The sequence below is a fragment of the Rhinatrema bivittatum genome, unplaced genomic scaffold (assembly GCF_901001135.1).
Source record: "Rhinatrema bivittatum unplaced genomic scaffold, aRhiBiv1.1, whole genome shotgun sequence".
Lineage (NCBI taxonomy): Eukaryota > Metazoa > Chordata > Amphibia > Gymnophiona > Rhinatrematidae > Rhinatrema > Rhinatrema bivittatum.
Genome location: NW_021820765.1, coordinates 90,653 through 112,410, shown reverse-complemented (window position 1 = coordinate 112,410; position 21,758 = coordinate 90,653). Strand labels below are relative to the sequence as shown.

The 21,758-nt window shown below is 45.2% G+C and overlaps 1 protein-coding gene across 1 annotated transcript in view; it reads right to left on the bottom strand.

The window, feature by feature from the left end:
• The window catches only part of LOC115082112 (vomeronasal type-2 receptor 26-like), a 55,239-nt gene extending 33,563 nt beyond the window's left edge, over positions 1-21,676 (bottom strand). The window contains exon 1 of the mRNA XM_029586375.1: positions 21,541-21,676. Coding sequence (XP_029442235.1) covers positions 21,541-21,676 — 136 coding nt within the window. The remainder of the gene's footprint in view (positions 1-21,540) is intronic.
• Between the last annotated feature and the right edge of the window lie 82 nt (positions 21,677-21,758).

Sequence of the window (21,758 nt, the reverse complement as noted above, 5' to 3'; positions counted from 1 at the left end):
CGAACTATCCAGGATTTGCTCCAGGGCCTGGGAGGTCTCAATGTTCTTGGGGCCTGCCTGAGGCTGCTCGTGTTTGCATGGATTTCCTGGTTTGGGCCACACCCTTCTCCCTAGGGGCCGGCCCGCAGCACTTCTCTGAAGTTATAGGGCCAGCTAGGTGTGGGCCTTCCAAACTCTTCCCAGGGAGTCGCCTGTCTGCAGCCCTATAAAAGGACTTCAACTTCCAGTCAGCCTGGCCTTGCATCGGAGTTACTTCAGTCCTGGAGGCACCTGCCTGCCAGCGCTCCGAAAGGTCCTTGATGTTCTTCGTGGATCTCCTCGTCTCATCTGCTTTGTGCCATGTCTTTGTGCCTGAGGTCCCCGACCAGGTCTCCTGATGTTTCGCTTACTAGTGTTCCAGCCCTTCTTGATGTTTTGTTCTTCAGTGCTCCTGAGCCTTCTGTTCTGCGGCTGTGGATCTCCGGGTGATGCTTCTTCATCTGTGGAGATGCCAGCAGTGGACTGGTGTCCTGTGCTCCTGAGCCGTCCTGCCCTGCCAGCCTTTGTAGAGCTCTGGATGACATCAGCTCCATCGTCGAAGTTCTGCCTCGGCTGGATTCTTCCCTGCGCTTGTCCCGCTCTCCTCGTGGTCCGTGACCAGCCTCCTAGGGCTGTGTAGGGCACGTAGTGGGACAGGGTGGTCCGTGACCAGCCCATTGGGTCCGCCCGTGAAGGTGGGCTGAGTAGGGAGCCCTGGGAGACAGTGCCAATGTCTACCTTCCCAGATTCTCGTCTCGTCTGGACTTCAAGTTTCTCGTCTTGTCCCTGGTGCTGTTGCATCAGCCTTGGTGTCATGTCTTCGCTTCAGCATCTCGTCTTAGATGCCATCGCATCAGTCCTTCGTTTGTGATGTCTTCGTGTCAAGGCCTCCATCTGCCCTCATCCTCAGGCCGGCCTGCTGCTCCATGCCGATCCATGCAGCAGGTCCGAAAGGGCTTAGAAAGGTCGGAGGACCATTCCCCTACCAACATCATCTTGTTGTTGGCTCTGGGAGCTTGCAGGCCTGGCAGAGGGTAAGACCGCGCTGGGGCACGCCGTAACCCTCGGTTTGGTCCTGGATTCGTCTGGGGTCAGGTCGAGGCCCAAGGGCACACTAAACCCGTTCCACAACAGAAACAAATCATTCTCCTCCCCTCCACTTATTTCATCTGACTTTGTTTCATTCAAACTCTGCACTGATCCCAGCCTGTTATGTTTTTACCCTGTTTGCTAATTCATTAGACTGTGGTGGTTTGCTCCTAAAAGCCTTGCCTTAAAGAAGAAATACAAGCAGAAGAGAAAGCAGAGGAGAGAAATCATTTACATCTACTGAGGGTGTTAAAAGTATCCGTCAGTGAGAACTCATGCAAAACCAGAAAATCCGGGAATGGACCAGATACAGAACATAGGAAGCATATTCTAAAAACACACCCCTTGCAACTGACTACAAAATCTATCTATATTCATTTGCAAAAGTGTTACCATGTTCCTAATTTTATTTTGGAAAGTCCATTTTACAAAAAATTCAGAATTCCGCCCAGCAACTTGGGGACCTTTGTAGTTCTCTTTGCCTCTGTGCCTTGCTGTTTTACCCCAGACCTTACACCCAGACTTGTTCTTGCCACTCTGGGTGGCTGCTTTGCTCCTCTCATGTTGCTTTGGAGTCTGGAAGCCACTCCTTGTGCTACTTGGTCCCCTTTATCATTGCCTGTCTTGTTTTTTTTTTCATATAACATATAACTATCAACACTTCACCAACAAACTTGGGAAAACATTGGGGTAGATTTTCAAACCACGCGAATTGGCGTACTTTTGCTGGCGCATCAGGCGCCAGCAAAAGTACGCGGGATTTTAGTAGATACGCGCGTAGCCGCTAAAATCCTGGATCGGCGCGCGCAAGGCTATCGATTCTGTATAGCCGACGCGCGCCGAGCCGCGCAGCCTACCCCCGTTCCCTCCGAGGCCGCTCCAAAATCGGAGCGGCCTCGGAGGGAACTTTCTTTTGCCCTCCCCTCACCTTCCCCTCCCTTCCCCTACCTAACCCACCCGCCCGGCCCTGTCTAAAACCCCCCCCTTACCTTTGTCGGGGGATTTACGCCTCCCGGAGGGAGACGTAAATCCCCGCGCGCCAGCGGGCCGCTAGCACGCCGGGACGCGACCTGGGTGCGGGTACGGAGGGCGCGGCCACGCCCCCGGACCGCCCCGGGCCGTAACCACGCCCCCGGGCCCGCCCCCAAAATGCTGCCGACACGCCCCCAAAACGCCACGCTGACCGGGCCCGCCCCCGACACGCCCCCTCGCCAAACCCCGGGACTTACGCGAGTCCCGGGGTCTGTGCGCGCCGGTAGGCCTATTGAACATAGGCGCACCAGCGCGCAGGGCCCTGCTCGCCTAAATCCGCCCGGATTTAGGCAGATTTAGGCGAGCAGGGCTCTGAAAATCCGCCCCATTCTTTTTTGTATGTGAAACCAGACCTCATATATTAAGAGAGTTTGAAAAAAAATCTTTTTGCAACAATACTCTCCTATCGTAATTTACCACTTGGATATTTTATCACTCTTTCATCAGTGGTTGCTCAGTGCTTATAATCATTGGTCTTGGTTCCACCTTTTTTTTTAAATTTATATGGTGAATAACACTTATTGTGCTGAGTGACCAAAACACTGATGGAGCAATCATTTGCCGTTGGTTTTTTTTTTTCTGCCACCCTTTCTGCTTTGTTCCCCCTCCATGCTGCCTTAGGATGCTGACGCCACTTTTTGTGCCAGGTTATCACTTGAGATGCCATCACATATTCAGGTCACTGCTGTTGGTTCCCTCTTTTGGAGCCTTGGAGTGCTTTTCCACACTAGTTTTCTTCTGGGTTTGTTATACTGGGGTGTTTTGTCCCCAAAACAAAATTTTTTAAAAAGTATAAAAAGATACTGGATTCACTGCCATGGGACTGCCCCTGTTCTATAGCTCTTTCTTTTCTCCAACCTCTCCACAATCTCAGCCTGGTCTTCCTACCCTGTTTGTTTGTTGATTATACTGGTGTAGTTTGTTTATAAAAGCCATGTGTTATGGAAGAATTACAGATAGAAGAAAACCCAAAGAGGATAGAAACAATTTACATGTACTGAGTGTGTTACAGGTATCAGTCAGACAGAGATAATTCATTAAAAACCAGAAAATCAGGAAATGGAACAGCCGGCATTCAGATACAGAATATGGAATACGTTTCTAACAAAAATCCTTCCCTACTTACTATAAAACATAACCACACTCATTAGAGTAACCTGGCAGAGAGAATCAATGCAAATGCAAAAAATCAGGAAATAGAACAGCCGAAAGTGAGCTATACAATACAGAAAACATTTTCTAAAAGCAGAACCCTAGAAACTTACTAAAAGCTATCTAGAGTCAATTGAAAAACAATTTCCATGTTCAGAATGTGATATTTTTATTTGGAAAACTCATTTTACAAAAAAATCAAAATTCCACCCTGCAATTTGAGGCTTGTTGTGCATTCTGCCTTGTTTTTGTGTCCAGACCTTACACCTTGGAGTTCTCTTTGTCTCCGTGCCTTGATGTCATTGTTGCGTCCGTCAATCTCAGATGGCTTCAACCTCTGTGCCTCACCTTTCTTCCTTCTCTCTCCTCGAGCCTTGGGATGATGGCTGCTGCAGTGTCTTCATGCCACTCTCTCCAGCGTCCCCGGGATGGCAACGGCGGCGGTGTTCACCATGTTTCTCCTGAGGGCCTCCTAGGGTGCGCGTGCACACACCACCCACGTCTTTATCCAAGTCATGTCTGGAACCTCGGGGGCGTCTCCTCCGAGTGATGTCACGCCATCCGGGTATTTAGCCTGCCCTTCTTTTTTTTGCTAACAAACTGAGTTAGCAAGGATCGGATTTGCCCCCGGTTTAAGCTGCTCTGCCGCTTCCCAGCTGCTGCAGGAACCTTCTCTGCCCTTCGGGGTACTTTTTCTCTAACCTGGGTACCTGCTCCTCGGGGGCCCTTATGCTTTCTTTCAGGTACCTATCTGGGATACCGGGTACTCGCTCCTCAAGGGCCTGTTCTCCCTACCTTGGTGCCTACAGTTCAACTACTTCTGCCTGCCAGGATTTTCATCAATGCACCTATCTACTTCAGTGAGTAACTAACATTCGGGCCGATACAGTAAAGCGCGGCCACGGATGCCCTGTTTTTAACCCACTTTGGATGCACATTTTGGACGCATAAGGCGGACCCGCGATTCAGTATCGGCTTTTACTCGTCCTTACAGCTTTCTGAAATGGATGCGTATCCGTCTCCGCCTGCCGCATGTATATGATATGTTAATGATCGATTTAGCTATTCCCTGCGATACAGTAACATGCGCCCAGATTATCGCCTTTTTAACCAGCTTATTTACCGCTTCTTTAACCTGAATATTTACCGCCTACTCTGACCCTGGCATTAGTGTGGTGTTCGGTCAGCTTCGGACCAGACAGCGTCATGGACAACATGCATATATTGGCTCTGGTGATCTTTTTCATTCGGTTGGACGTCCGGCTGCCTTGAGCATCCGGCCGGGTGCTCAATGCAGTAGCCATGGACGTTGGAAGGCAGCGGGGTCTCCGATCTTGGATGCCCAGGCGGGAACATCCATGAACGGAAGCCTCGACCTTGGATATCAGGATGGGCGCTCAAGGCAGCGGGGTCTCCGATCTTGGATGCCAGGGCAGGAACGTCCATAAACGGAAGCCCCGACCTTGCACGTCCAGATGGGCGCTCAAGGCAGTGGGATTTCCGATCTTGGACGCCCGGGCGGGAATGTCCATGAACAGAAGCCCCGACCTTGGACGTCCGGACGGGCACTCAAGGCAGCGTACATGGACGTTGGAAGGCAACGTTCCTCTCTTTCTGGGCGTCCATGCTCAGAGGCCCCGACCTTCACAGACGCCCGGATGTCCTTGCACGTCCTTTAGTGCCCGGACGTGGAAGGTTGGGGGTAGCCTCCGAACAAGGACGCATGGATGCTCAGGGCAGCAGCCCCGGTGTCCATGCAGGGTCTGTAGAAAAGAACCATCCACTTACCTGGTGGAATGACATTTGAAATGACATTTGAAATGACATTTCAAATGACAGGTATGGCGCCAGCGCACCCTGGATATTCTCTCCGCTCTATACAGTATAATGCATTGCAAACGCCTACCACTTCACAGAGACGCTTTGGACGCTCGTTTGCCACTGCTTGGATTTGCGTCTAATTTGAATACTGAATCGAGCGGCTTGTGAACCAAAATGTGCGTGTGGCAAACGAGCGGGTGCCCGGCACTGCCGCACTTTGTCTTACGCGTCCTTACTGTATCGGTCCGATTGTCAGTCTGTCTCAGCTTCAGCACTGGAAGTCTGCATCTGGGACTTCTCTATTAACTTGTGCAGCCTACCAACTACCTGAGCACAGGACTTTTCTACTGGGTTACCTCACCTCTGCCATCCCTGAGCAGTACCACCAAGCTGTATTATAAATATGAATTCTCTGTGTCTGCGTGTATAGAGTCTAGCCTAGTACTGTGGTTCCTCATGGGGCTCCTTCCCGTGGGAGTGTCCATCATCTCAGTACCCAAGAATCCACTCCAACACCTCAAAACCATAACAGTCTAGTGGAACATTTGTGTATCCCCACCACTACCATGACGTCTCCTCTACTTTTGTCCTCTATTCATGGAGAGCCCTTACCGGGTGAAGTAACCCTGCTTACAGAACCAGTGAGCTTATGTACTGGTGCTTTTCATACAGAGACTATTTCCTTCTTTGTGCTAGAGAAGGCCATGCACCCTTTGGTACTTGGGCTACCGTGGTTGCAGAAACATATGCTATAATTCAACTGGGCCACTTTGGAGCTTTCATGTTGGGGTCCAGATTGCCATGGCAAATGCTTGATGGAAGTCTCTCCAATACCATGCATGCCAACTACCCCGTTGTTGCCTGGGTTGTCGCCTCAATATGCATCTTTCCAAGATGTGTTTTCAAAAAAAGCCACTGATGTATTACCTCCACACAGATCATACGACTGCACCATCAATTTGAAGCCTAATATGGAACCACCCAAAGGAATGGTTTACCCCCTCTCTGTGGTAGAGAATAAAGCGATGTTAGAGTACATCCAGGAGAATCTCCATAAAGGCTTCATAAGACCATCCAAGTCTCCTGCCAGCGCAGGCTTCTTCTTTGTGGGAAAGAAGGATAGAACATTACGTCCATTCATTGATTACAGAGGTCTGAATGAGATCATGGTAAAGGATCGCTATCCCTTACCACTCATCTCGGAGCTATTCGACAGGTTACAGGGAGAAGGATATTCTCCAAGCTTGACCTCAAAGGAGCGTATAACTTAGTTCGCATCCGCTCTGGCGATGAATGGAAGATGGCTTTTAAACCCAGGGTGGGCACTTCTACAACGCACCGCAGGCCCGAGAGTAAAAGATCACACCGGGACCCTCCCTCTGGACCCCAGGTAATTTAAGGCATTTTGGGGGGGTTCGGGAGGGTGGGGGATTTATTTTAAAGGGTCGGGGTGGGTTTTAGGGATGTTTTAGTGTGCCGGTTTTCCCGCCCTCCCCCGATTTACGATTTACACGATATTTTAAAAAACAAAACCGCGACGATAAGATTCCCTCCCCCCCCTAGCCGAAATCGATCGTTAAGACGATCGATCACACGATTCACATCTCTATCTGACATAGGGGTAGGAGACGTGCTAAGCCAGACCAGTGCCTCTAAGATCTTGCACCCCTGCTCATTATTTGCCCGACAGTTCTCGCCAGCGGAGAAGAACTATGGCATTGGGGATAAAGAGTTGCTGGCAATAAAAATGGCATTTGAAGAATGGTGCCCCTTGCTTGAAGGTGCACAACATCAGATAACTGTTTACACTGATCAAAAAAATCTGGAGTACCTCCATCACGCTCAATGCCTTAACCATAGACAGGCGTGGTGGTCCCTGTTCTTCAACAGATTTGACTATGTGCTGAAATATCGCCCTGGTGATAAGAATATCAGAGCAGATGCATTATCTCGCTCTTTTCTCTCTGAAGACGTACCTGATGAACCCCAGCATATCATCGACCCGAAGAGAGTTTTTCTGACAGCTACACATCCGGTACCCCGGGCAAGACCATTGTACCCTGCAATCTAAGAAAGAAGTTGCTAGCATGGGCTCACGCTTCGAAACTGGCCGGATACCCTGGTCAACGGTGAACACTGGCTAAGCTACAAAAGTACTATTGGTGGCCCACCATGAAGGAAGACACTTTTGCGTATGTAGCTTCCTGTTCCAATTGTGCCAGACAGAAACCTCCTCCCAGACATCCTTGGGGCCTGCTTCAACCCTTGCCAGTACCAGATGAGCCCTGGACCCACATTGCAACAGATTTTGTAGTGGACTTGCCACTTTCTGGTGGTAACAATACCATCTGAGTTACAGTGGATCGATTTTCGTTGCTCTCCCTTACGTGCCTTCAGCCATGGAACTTGCTAAACTATTCATCAGTCACATCTTTTGCCTACACGGCATGTCTAAACACATTGATTCTGACAGAGGAGCTCAATGTACAGCCGCTTTCAACACAGTAAACCATGCAATCTTACTCAACAGATTAGCTGAAATAGGAGTCATGGATATCCTATTAAAATGGTTTTCCTCCTATTTATCACATAGAAATTTCCAAGTAATGTTCAACAACAATCTCTCAAATAAAGTAAATCTCAACACAGGAGTACCGCAAGGATCTGCCCAACTAGCTACTCTCTTCAACATCTACCTACTACCAATATGTCATGCACTAGAACGCCTTGGGTTGACCCACTTTCTATACGCTGACGATATTCAAATACTGGTCCCTATACAGAATACGCTTGAAGAAACATACGAGAAAACTATCATCTATCTCTCAGAAATCAAACAGCATCTAACTGACCTGAAACTCATAATAAACATAGATAAAACTGAGTTAATAATCCTTGAAAGTGGCTAATTTCTAAGTCAACTTAATTAACAGCAGGTAATGCACTTCTCCTCCAAGAACTTATCCAATCCTTTTTAAAACACAGCTATATTAACTGCACTAACCACATCCTCTGGCAACAAATTCCAGAGTTTAATTGTGCGTTGAATGAAAAAGAACTTTCTCCGATTAGTTTTAAATGTGCCACATGCTAACTTCATGTAGTGTCCCCTAGTCTTTCTATTATCCGAAAGCATAAATAACCGATTCACATCTATCCGTTCTAGACCTCTCATGATTTTAAACACCTCTATCATATCCCCCCTCAGCCATCTCTTCTCCTAGCTGAAAAGTCCTAACCTCTTTAGTCTTTCCTCATAGGGGAGCAGTTCCATTCCCCTTATCATTTTGGTAGCCCTTCTCTGTACCTTCTCCATCGCAATTATATCTTTTTTGAGATGCTGAGACCAGAATTGTACACAGTATTGAAGGTGCGGTCTAACCATGGACTGATACAGAGGCATTATGACATTTTCCGTTTTATTCACCATTCCCTTTCTAATAATTCCCAACATTCTGTTTGCTTTTTTGACTGCCGCAGCACATCTTGGACTACTGCAATGCTCTACTCCTTGGCCTACCACTTGCTACCATCCGTCCTCTACAGATCCTACAGAACACAGCTGCCGGAATTCTGACTGGATTAAAAAAACATGAGCACATCACAACAAACCCTCATCTCTATACACTGGCTCCTGATAAAATACCGTATAGAACACAAAGTACTTACAATTCTGCATAAAATAATCCAAGGACCTCAAAACAACTGGCTAAGCAAATCCATCAAACTCCACGCTCCAAAATGGAACTTATGCTCAAAGAACAAAGGCCTCCTCAAAATCCCTCACGCCAGAACCACACAACTGAACACAACCCGCGAGAGAGCCATATCCATCGCCAGCCCCACTCTATGGAACTCAATACCAATCGAAATAAGAAATCAACCAAATATCAAAATTTTCAAAAAAGACCTGAAAACCTGGCTATTCACCAGAGCCTACTCAAACTCAATCAATCAACCTGACCACCAATCAACCATGCAACCCAATTTCAAGAAAAAGTCCCTGGTGGTCCAGCGGGGTCCTGGAGCCATCTGCACTTGGGCCATCGGCTGCCAGTATTCAAATTGGCGCCATTAGCCTTTGCTCTTACTATGTCACAGAGGCTACCAGTGCAATTGGTCAGCCCCTAAGAACATAAGAACATAAGAAATTGCCATGCTGGGTCAGACCAAGGGTCCATCATGCCCAGCATCCTGTTTCCAACAAACCTGGCAATTACCCATACACTAAGAAGATCCCATACTCCCCGACTCTCTTCAACATATATCTTCTCCCACTCTGTCAATTACTCACCAACCTCAAGCTAATTCATTTTCTATATGCGGATGATATACAAATCCTCATCCCTATAGAAGACTCACTACACAAAGCTATGTCACACTGGAATAAATGTCTCTCAGCTATCAACAACCTCCTCAACAGCCTCAACCTAGTCTTAAACACAAAAAAAACTGAAATCCTCATTATAGCGCCGGAAAACTATGTCCCATCCACAACTCTTAATACTAGCCAAAGCCTGGATACCTTTTCACAACAAGTAAAAGACCTAGGAGTCATCATAGACAGCGGATTCAGCCTCAACAAATTCGTCAACAACACTACAAAAGAATGTTTCTTTAAACTTCAAACCTTAAAGAAACTAAAACCACTCCTGCTATACAGAGACTTCCGCATGGTACTACAGGCCATCATACTCCCAAAACTGGACTACTGCAACTCCCTCCTTCTAGGCCTACCAGCATGCACCACAAAACCACTTCAGATGGTCCTTAATGCCTCAGCAAGAATCCTCTCAAATGCCAAAAAAAGAGATCATATTACACCAATCCTTCTTCATCTCCACTGGCTACCAATTAAATTCAGGATCCAATTCAAATCCTTAATGATGATACATAAAGCCTTGTACAACATAGCGCCTCTCAAGCTAACATTCCAAATTCAACTACACACATCCATGAAACCGACCAGAAGCGCTTATCAGAACAGACTAATCACCCAACCAGCTAAATCCGCGCTGAGAAAACGCGCCCTATCCACAGCAGGCCCTTCACTCTGGAACTCACTTCCCACAGACCTTCGCCTTGAACCATGCCACTCCACATTTAAAAAGAAACTTAAGACTTGGTTATTTAAACAAGCATTCCCGCAGAGCTAAGAGCAGGTAGAAAGTCAGTCACTTATCATCCGTTTACCCCAGCATATTTCACATAACTTGTTATCTTATTTACTGTTATTTTTCATGGATGTTTACTGTTAGTTACTTATTTATTTCTATTTATTTCTATTTTATTTATGTATTTTTTTGTTATCTATTTATTATCACTTCTTAATTGTTAACATTATTATTTATATTTCCCTGTTATTTGGATTAACCATGTTCATTGTAAGCCTCTAACTTGAAGCGATATTTACTGTTCATTGTAAACCGGGGTGATATGTATATTATACAGGAACCTCCGGTATATAAATCCGTTAAATAAATAAATAAATAAATGCAATTAATAGCAGTGGCTATTCCCTAAGTAAACTTGATTAATAGCAGTTAATAGACTTCTCCTCCAAGAACTTATCCAAACCTTTTTTGAATCCAGCTACACTAACTGCACTAACCACATCCTCTGGCAACAAATCCAGAGCTTTATTGTGCGTTGAGTGAAAAATAATTTTCTCCGATTAGTCTTAAATATGCCACTTGCTAACTTCATGGAATGCCCCCTAGTCCTTTTATTATTCAAAAGTGTAAATAACCGAGTCACATCTACTCATTCAAGAACTTCATTATCTTAAAGACCTCTATCATATCCCCCCTCAGCCATCTCTTCTCCAAGCTGAACAGCCCTAACCTCTTCAGCCTGTCCTCATAGGGGAGCTGTTCCATCCCCTTTATCATTTTGGTTGCCCTTCTCTGTACCATCTCTATCGCAACTATATGTTGCGATGGAGAAGGTACAGAACTCGCTACCTACTTTAAGAAAAAAATCACCAACCTCATATCCCCGCTTATCTCATCCAATCCCCAGCCCCCATCCCCCTACACCCCTACCACCCACCGGACAACAAACTTTGAATCATTCGAACTCACATTTTCCCTTGAGATATAATCCATGCTCAAGAAGATGAAATCATCCTCTCACCCTTTGGACTTGATTCCTTCAAAACTACTCATTCCATCCTGAAAACCATCGCTAAACCTCTAGCAGAAGTCATCAATTGCTCTCTATCACAAGGATTAGTACTAGACTCTCTTAAACTTGCCATTCTCAAACCTCTATTAAAGAAACCTAACCTGAATCCAGCTGATCCCACTAACTTCCACCCGATAGCTAACGTACTGTTTATTGCTAAACTCATGGAAAAAATTGTCAACAAGCAACTCACAGAATACCTGGACGAACACAAGATCCTTGTCCCTGCTCAGTTCGGATTCCGCAAATCGTTAAATACTGAATCCCTCTTAATCTCGCTCACGGACACCATTCTCCTGGGTCTAGAAAACAGACAACCATATTTTCTCGCTCTTCTAGATATTTCTGCAGCCTTCGACACGGTGAACCACTCAATGCTCATAGAATGACTCTCAGACATTGGCATCACAGGAACTGCACTCAGCTGGTTCAAGTCATTCCTTAGCAACAGGAACTTCAAGGTCAGAATCAATAACAAACCATGGAGCGATATAGAGGCATTATGACATTTTCCGTTCTATTAACCATTCCCTTCCTAATAATTCCTAACATTCTGTTTGCTTTTTTGACTGCTGCAGAACACTGAGCCGACAATTTTAAAGTATTATGCACTATAATGCTTAGATCTTTTTCCTGGGTGGTAGCTCCTAATATGGAACCCAACATTGTGTAACTACAGCAAGGGTTATTTTTCCCTATATGCAACACCTTGCACTTGTCCACATTAAATTTCATCTGCCATTTGGATGCCCAATCTTCCAGTCTTGCAAGGTCCTCCTGTAATGTATCACAGACTGCTTGTGATTTAACTACTCTGAATAATTTTGTATCATCCGCAAATTTGATAACCTCAATCGTCGTATTCCTTTCCAGATCTTTTATATATATATATTGAAAAGCACCGGTCCAAGTACAGATCCCTGAGGCACTCCACTGTTTACCCTTTTCCACTGAGAAAATTAACCATTTAATCCTACTCTCTGTTTCCTGTCTTTTAACCAGTTTGTATCCACAAAAGGACATCGCCTCCTATCCCATGACTTTTAGTTTTTGTAGAAGCCTCTCATGAGGGACTTTGTCAAACGCCTTGTGAAAATCCAAATACACTACATCTACCGGTTCACCTTTATCCACATGTTTATTAACCCCTTCAAAAAAATGAAGCAGATTGATTAGGCAAGATTTCTCTTGGGTAAATCCATGTTGACTGTGTTCCATTAAATCATGTCTTTCTATATGCTCTACGATTTTGATCTTGAGAATAGTTTCCACTATTTTTCCCGGCACTGAAGTCAGGCTCACTGGTCTATAGTTAACCGGATCGCCCCTGGAGCCTTTTTTAAATATTGGGATTACATTGGCCACCCTCCAGTCTTCAGGTACAATGGTAGGAGCACAAGATGGCGCCGGCCGTCCGTTGCTCCTACCATGTGACAGGAGCCGACCACTGGCACCAGTAGCCCCTGTGACATAGTAAGGGCAAAGGCTATCGACGCCATTTTGAATACCGGCAGCCGACAGCGTGAGTGCAGGAGATGGGTCCTGGACCCCCGCTGGACCACCAGGGAGTTTTGGCAAGTCTTGGGGGGGGGGTGAGGAGGGTGGGGGATAGTAGTTAATAAAATTGTAGCCGGGAAACGAATAAGAATGGAACGCATGAACGGATCGGGGCCCCCCTTTGCCGAATGCAACGTATCTGCCCCCCCCACAAATACGAATACCAAATTTAACATATGCGATCCCTCTTCACATCCCTAGCCCATCCATTCCATTTAATTTACATTCCTTTTTTTCATCTGCTATCTCAACTTTCTTCTCTCATTCCTCATCTCTATAATGCCTTCTTTCCTATCCTCTCACTTTTCAAACACCTTACCTCCTTTTGTACCTTATCTCTTTACCCACATCCCCAGTATCCCTCTACCAGCATATATTCCCTTTCCTCTTAGGCCATCAAAATTCCCTCCTTCCATGCTTGGAGTCAAGAGACACTAAGATCACATTTGAGCAACAAGTTCTACCTCCCCCACCTTTCATCCTTGAGATAGGCCACAAGTGTGTGGATTCAGCTGATTGTTCTCAGGCAGGAGGAAGAAGTAGAAAAATGCTCTGCTCTGTAAATTACCCTACACTCGCATAGTGGAGCTGCAGGAGGCTGGTCAGAGGACTCACTCAGGCTTAGCTGATTGGCAACAAGTAACAAAAAAAAATGGAACTTAAGGGCACTCAAGCATGACCTACATAGAGATACAGAACAGTGCGTTGGAGGGATTAAAGTTGTACATGACTGTATACCTGCACAGATAATAGATAAAACAGCTGATTAAATAAGTGTGTCAGAGCTCACTGTCCCTTCTCCTTTAACCCCATGTAGCCTATTTAGAGTGGAAGTACAATTTATGAAGTAGAGGAGGAAGAGATGCAAACTGAGGATAACAAGTGCAGCATTCTTTCATCATCCTTGTGGCCTGTGCTGATTCTCTTGCTCTGTAAATAGAAAGAGGAGAAGGAGGTAGGGTCCCCAACATTCCCTGGACAATATGAAAATGATGCTTAAAACCTTGATTATGCCAATACCCAAAATGTGGTCTTACTTTTCTTAAGAAAATCAAAATTTAAATTCCTCATTTTAAGTGTGCCAAAACCAGGACTATATCAGTCTGTTTGGGATGACTTGGGTGAAGTGGCAACCCTAGATGGAGGCCTGGGAAGAATGGAGTCTTAACAGTGAAAATGGATATCTAGAGGATGGGAAGAGGGGAGGAGTAAAAGCAGAAGTGAGTGCCCATAATGGAATTCATAAAGTTGATCTCCCAACAGAAATGATCTACATATTTAGCACAATAAGAACATAAGAAAATGCCATACTGGGTCAGACCAAGGGTCCATCAAGCCCAGCATCCTGTTTCCAACAGTGACCAATCCAGGCCATAAGAACCTGGCAAGTACCCAAAAACTAAGTCTATTCCATGTTACCATTGCTAATGGCAGTGGCTATTCTCTAAGTGAACTTAATAGCAGGTAATGGACTTCTCCTCCAAGAACTTATCCAATCCTTTTTTAAACACAGCTATACTAACTGCACTAACCACATCCTCTGGCAACAAATTCCAGAGTTTAATTGTGCGTTGAGTAAAAAAGAACTTTCTCCGATTAGTTTTAAATGTGCCCCATGCTAACTTCATGGAGTGCCCCCTAGTCTTCCTACTATCCGAAAGAGTAAAGAACCGATTCACATCTACCCGTTCTAGACCTCTCATGATTTTAAACACCTCTATCATATCCCCCCTCAGTCGTCTCTTCTCCAAGCTGAAAAGTCCTAACCTCTTTAGTCTTTCCTCATAGAGGAGTTTTTCCATTCCCCTTATCATTTTGGTAGCCCTACTCTGTACCTTCTCCATCGCAATTATATCTTTTTTGAGATGCGGCGACCAGAATTGTACACAGTATTCAAGGTGTGGTCTCACCATGGAGCGATATAGAGGCATTATGACATTTTCCGTTTTATTAACCATTCCCTTCCTAATAATTCCTAACATTCTATTTGCTTTTTTGACTGCTGCAGCACACTGAGCCGAATATTTCAATGTACTATCTACTATGACACCTAGATCTCTTTCTTGGGTGGTAGCTCCTAATATGGAACCTAACATCGTGTAACTACAGCAAGGGTTATTTTTCCCTATATGCAACACCTTGCACTTGTCCACATTAAATTTCATCTGCCATTTGGATGCCCAATCTTCCAGTCTTGCAAGGTCCTCCTGTAATGTATCACAGTCTGCTTGTGATTTAACTACTCTGAATAATTTTGTATCATCCGCAAATTTGATAACGTCACTCATCGTATTCTTTTCCAGATCATTGATATATATATTGAAAAGCACCGGCCCAAGTACAGATCCCTGAGGCACTCCACTGTTTACCCTTTTCCACTGAGAAAATTGACCATTTAGTCCTACTCTCTGTTTCCTGTCTTTTAACCAGTTTGTAATCCACGAAAGGATATCGCCTCCTATCCCATGACTTTTTAGTTTTCGTAGAAGCCTCTCATGAGGGACTTTGTCAAACGCCTTCTGAAAATCCAAATACACTACATCTACCGGTTCACTTTTATCCACATGTTTATTAACCCCTTCAAAAAAATGAAGCATTTTTGTTAGGCAAGACTTTCCTTGGGTAAATCCATGTTGACTGTGTCCCATTAAATCATGTCTTTCTATATGCTCTACAATTTTGATCTTGAGGATAGTTTTCCACTATTTTTCCCGGCACTGAAGTTAGGCTCACTGGTCTATAGTTACCCGGATCACCCCTGGAGCCTTTTTTAAATATTGGGGTTACATTGGCCACCCTCCAGTCTTCAGGAACAATGGATGATTTTAATGATAGGTTACAAATTTTAACTAATAGGTCAGAAATTTCATTTTTGAGTTCCTTTAGAACCCTAGGATGCATACCATCCGGTCCAGGTGACTTGCTACTCTTTAGTTTGTCAATCTGGCCTACTACATCTTCCAGGTTGACAGTGATTTCGTTCAGTTCGTCTGACTCATCACCCCTGAAAACCAACTCCGGAACTGGTATCTCCCCAACATGTTGGGGAGATACCAACTCCGGAACTGGTATCTCCCCAACATCCTCTTTTATTTCCATATATTTATTTCTGCCCAATATCTGGTGTAAGTTATCAAAATCATCTTAAAATTGACAAAAAGACTGGGTAGAGGTCTGGGTACAATGCGGATATTTCAGGCTGAAGACCCAGGAGAGTCTTTATGAGCTGCAGTTGGACTGGGTGAACTGATAGACTAATTGGTAAGAACTTAAGAACATAAGAGGTTGCCATATCGGGTCAGACCGAGGGTCCATCAAGCTCAGCATACTGTTTCCAACAGTGGCCAAACCAGGCTACAAGTACCTGGCACATACCCAAACATTAAATAGGTCCCATGCTATGAATGGCCGCTGTCCTGGCTGGCCTCCACCCTGCCCTGCCCAGACCTTGCTCTCTGGCCTGCCCCTTTCTTCAGGCCCGACACTTCTGTGCATATCGGGAGATATGCATGTGGCCGGGCCTTTTTAAAAATGCGCTCAACGCAAGCAAGGTCCGGCCACATGCATAATTCCCTGATTTTATATGTGCAGGCCTTTTAAAATCTATTTGTAAGTCAGCATGACTAATAGTAGCACTTTTTTGACTTATGTGACCTCGGGCTGTTATTTAGCCAGATAAACCATCATTTATCTTGATTAGTCTGAACTTACATATGTGAGCAACTGTGAATGCTTATGTACTTGAATTTTATAACCTACACATATCAGTTGCATGCAGGTTATTATATACACCAGTAATTTGGCATGCACCCATATGCAGGCGTATATGGGTGCACGCAAGCAGTTTTGTAAGTTAGCCTCCCAATCTAGCACACAATAATCATAGACAGTAATAATCTAATTCACAATAAATATTTATTTTTTTGCAAGATTTAAGAGCTGTTTACCAGCAGTCCAAATTATCACAAATAGATGAAGGTTCTGCCTCTCAACCATTTCTTTATCCACTTTAAAATATAGTCATACTTCCATGCTTCTAGCTTGCAGAAAATGTTAATGAAGTACAGAAAGGGAAGGTCAATTGCCATCTCATTGATCCACCACTTTTGTCACCTCATGAAAAAGGTGAAGGCTTTGGTTCTCTTCTAAGAACTGAATGAAATTAGGGGCAAAAAATCAGCACAAGCCCAGCAAATAATTTTGCTTGCATACATTTTTAAAAGTGCATATTTTTGTTCAAGGATTTAATTTCCTGAAATTTCAGAAAGAGGAGAGAAAAACACCATTGATAAAATGGTGGCTGGAAAAATTTGACACATAAGGAACTATTTCTTCAAGCAAAGACCGGTGAATACATGGAACAATTTCTCTGAATGGAGAAGGTGGAAGAAAAATGTTAATGGAATTGGAAGAAGACTTGGGATAAGTATAGACAATCCTTAGATGTGGTGAAAGTTAGAGGAAAGCATAGATCAGGTTAGGTCTGTGATTTTGCAGGAGAAGGAAAGACGGGCAGAGAAGACAGAATACAATAGCAGATAATGAGCAGAAATGTATGTATCTTGTTTGACTCTTCTTATAATCCACAGACCCCTCACTCTTTCTGGAGTGAGAGATAGCCCGCTGGATACAGGAAATCTGCCAGACTTGGCCAGCCCAGCTGCTGTTTTGACTGTGTCCCCTGTTCTGCTGGAGAAATAGCCAATGAAACAGGTGAGCCGCCTCTGGTCTATCTCTGAGATAATGAGGGACTCTAACATGCCACAACTTTGACTTCCCAAGGCTGTGATGTAGTAAATTCGAAAAACCAAAAACAAGGGACTAAGAGTACTGTAGCCTATCACACAAATACAAATAAAGATCTCTATACATAAAGCAATATAGCACTCCCAAAGTCTCAGTTCTCCTTAGATACACTTTGCCTAACTTGTTTATCTTTCACTATCCGGTAAAACTCTAGTTCAAGAGGATGTGGTTAGTGCAGTTAGTATAGCTGGGTTCAAAAAAGGTTTGGATAAGTTCTTGGGAGAAGTCCATTAACTGCTATTAATCAAGTTTACTTAGGGGTAGATTTTTAAAAAAAGCGCGATCGCGTACTTTTGTTTGCGCAGCAGGCGCAAACAAAAGTACGCTGGATTTTATAAGATACGCGCATAGCCGCGCGTATCCTCTAAAATCCTGGATCGGCGCGCGCAAGGCTGCCGATTTTGGGCAGCCTGCGCGCGCCGAGCTGCTCAGCCTGCCTCCGTTCCCTCTGAGGCCGCTCCGATTTCGGAGCGGCCTCGGAGGGAACTCTCTTTCGCCCTTCCCTCACCTTCCCCTCCCTTCCTCTACCTAACCCACCCCCCGGCCCTATCTAAACGCCCCCCTTACCTTTGTCCCTAGATTTACGCCTGCGAGAAGCAGATGTAAATCTACGCGCGCCAGCGAACTGCTGACGCGCCGTCTTCCAACCCGGGGGCTGGTCAGGAGGCCTGGACCACGCCCCCGGGCCGGCGCCACGCCCCCGGTCCCGCCCCCGAAATGCCGCGCCCCGCCCCCGAAACGCGGCGTCATCCGGTCCTGCCCCCGACACGCCCCCTCCGAAAAACTCCGGGACCTACGCGCATCCCGGGGCTCTGTGCGCGCCGGCGGCTATGGAAAATAGGCACGCCGGCGCGCAAGGCCCTGCTCGCGTAAATCCGCCTGGATTTACGCGAGCAGGGCTTTTAAAATCCGCCCGTGTGGGAATAGACACTGCTATTGATTGCGCCATACGCCGGCCGTATGGCCATATAGCCGGCGCCATTTTGCAATACGGCAATATGATTCCAGTGCAGGAGGTCACTTCCGGACCCCCGTTGGAATTTTGGCAAGTCTTGTGGGGGTCAGGAGGTCCCCCCAAGCTGGCCAAAAGTCCCTGGGGGTCCAGCGGGGGTCCGGGAGCGATCTCCTGCGCTCATGACGTCGGGGGACAGGAACCAAAATGGCGCCGGCGCTACCTTTGCCCTGTCATATGACAGGGCAAAGGTAGCACCGGCGCCATTTCTATTAATGCACCCGTGGCCCGAGAGTGGAAGATCACACCGGGGACCCCCCACTGGACCCCAGGTAATTTAAGACATTTTGGGGGGGTTCGGGAGGGTGGGGGATTTATTTTAAAGGGTCGGGTGGGTTTTAGTGTTGTTTTAGTATGCCCTCCCCCTTCCCCTCCCCCTTCCCCCGATTTACGATTTTTGACGATAAATCGGGGGAATTCCTATTGCATATCGCCTCTAATGATTTTTGACGATTTAAAATATATCGGATGATATTTTAAATCGTCAAAAAACGATTGACATCTCTAATGCTGGGCTTGATGGATTCTTGGTCTGACCCAGCATGGCAATTTCTTATGTTCTATCTGTTTTATCTAAAGATTATTATGATGGAAACATATTTCTTGTCATGGATTAATTTATCATTCACAACAGAGAAATTCCGAAATGTTAATTACATGTCTTATCTGTAGTGCAGAGTAGGGAAACTCCCCAGCTTGCTCAAACGTTTTGTAACAACCACAAAAATGCCCACGCGGCCACTAATGCACGGGTGAACTGTATCAGGGTTTTTCTAAAGACAAAAGAAGAAGGGAGAGAAGAAAATGTAATAAAAATTCAAACACTGTAAAAGCAATTACCTTTTACTTAATGAGATCCTCTTGGCAGTGTTTCTTGGTAACTTTGGAATTTGTCTCAAGAGCCTGTCAACATTTCTAAAGGAGCTAGGCACAGCCTGCACTTTACACTCACTTTTAAATCACACACTGCCCATGAGTGACTTCTCAAACAGCCAGTCAGTGAGCAAAAATGTATTTCAAAATTGCTTTCAAAACCGTTAATCAAATATTTTTACAAATCCAGGCCCCACATTCAGTGATAAAGTTATACCCATCCAGTTCCACAAAATCTAATGTAAAACAGCTCTTTTACTCCGGACTCTATGAATTAATCTTATGAAAAGGGGTAGGGGAAAATAATGATCTTTATATATCAAGTCAAAAGAATTTTTCAATAATTATTATATTCTCCCAATAATATAGTAACATGGTAATAACAGCAGAAAAGACCAAATTGGTCCATCTAGTCTGCCCAGAAAGCTTCCCAAGGTAGTAACTGCCGCTCCGTGCAGGTTACCCTCATGATTCTCTTAAGTGAGGTAACTGCCGCTCCATGCAGGTTACCCACTTGTTTTTCTTAAGTTCTGTTCTGTGCAGGTTACCCACTTGTTTCTATTAAGGGCAGTAACTGCCGTTCCTTGCCAGTTAAGCTTTTTTTTTATTCTCATCCTCTAGCCTTTTAGGGATCCACAGTATTTATCCCATGCCCCTTTGACATCCTTTACAGTTTTAGTCTTCACCACTTCCTCCGGAAGGGCATTCAGGCATCCACCACCATTTCAGTGAAGAAATATTTCCTGACATTAGTTCTTAGTGTTCCTCCCTGGAGTTTCAAATCGTGACCCTGTAGTTCTACTAAATTGTTTCCAATGGAAAAGGTTTGTAGACTACGATGCATCATTAAAACCTTTCAAGTATCTGAAGGTCTGTATCATATCTCCCCTGCTCCTCCTCTTCTCCAGGGTATACATATTCAGGTTCTTCAACCTTGCCTCATAAGGCATTCGATGGAGACCACCCACCATTTTGGTCACCCTTCTCGGGAACACCACCCTCCTGTAGTTCTAGGAATAGCCTAGTGGTTAGCGCAGTGGGCTATAAACCAGGCAACTAGGGTTTGAGTCCTGCTGTTGCTCCTTGTGACCTTGGGCAATTGCCTCAGGTACAAACTTAAATTGTAAGTTCTTTGGGGATAAGGACATATCTACAATAGTTGAATGTAATCCACTTTACAGCACTGAAAAAAGTGCCAAACCCCCCCCCCCCCCCCCCCCAGAATATAAATCTTTTGAGATACAGTCTCCAGAACTGAACACAGTACTCCAGGTGAGGCCTTACCAGGGGATTATCACTTCCCTTTTCTTACTCGATATTCCTCTCTCTATGCAGCCCAGCATTATTCTGGCTTTGGCTAGCGCCGTGTCAAACTGCTTCATCTACTATCACCCCAAGGTCTCTCTCCTGCTCCATGCTGTTAATTTTGCTTCAAATACTTAAAGAATCCTGAAGTTACTTATTAATGTTTCCAACTCATGATTACATTTCATTTATTTATAGGGCTTCCAGGGATAACAATTACTATTCACAAAGAATATTCAGAGTTTTGTAACATTATTCCATAGATAGACAGATGGTGGCCATTGCCTGGTGATGTTACTTGTGTTTCCTCTTCATTTCAGATACAAGTGAGTGTTGGAAGTGCCCAGAAGACTACTGGCCCAATGAGAGTTGAGATAAGTGCCTTCTAAAAGCAATAGAGTTTCTGTCCTTCCAGAACCCCTGGGAGCAGCTTTGGCAGCTGTTGCTGTCATCTTGTCTTTTGCCACCATCCTCATGCTCTCCATCTTCTACCTGTTCCAGGACACACCAATTGTGAGAGCCAACAACTGGGGCCTCAGTTATCTCCTTCTCTGTACCCTCACACTCTGTTTTCTCTGCTCCTTAATATTTATTGGTTTTCCCATGAATCTCACATGCATGGCCCGCCAGCCTGCCTTTGGCCTCATCTTTACTGTTAGTGTGTCTTGCATATTGGCAAAAACAATCACCGTGGTCATTGCCTTCAAGGCTGTGAATCCCCACAATCACCTCCAAAAATGGGTTGGGTCCACAGTCCCCAATTTCATTGTTCTTTTTTGTTCCCTCATCCAGCTTGTTATATGCACTTATTGGATTTCTAGCCATACTCCCTTTCCTGAATACAACACCAGATCTGAAAGCGGGAAAATAATCATTGAGTGCAATGATGGGTTGACCATACTCTTCT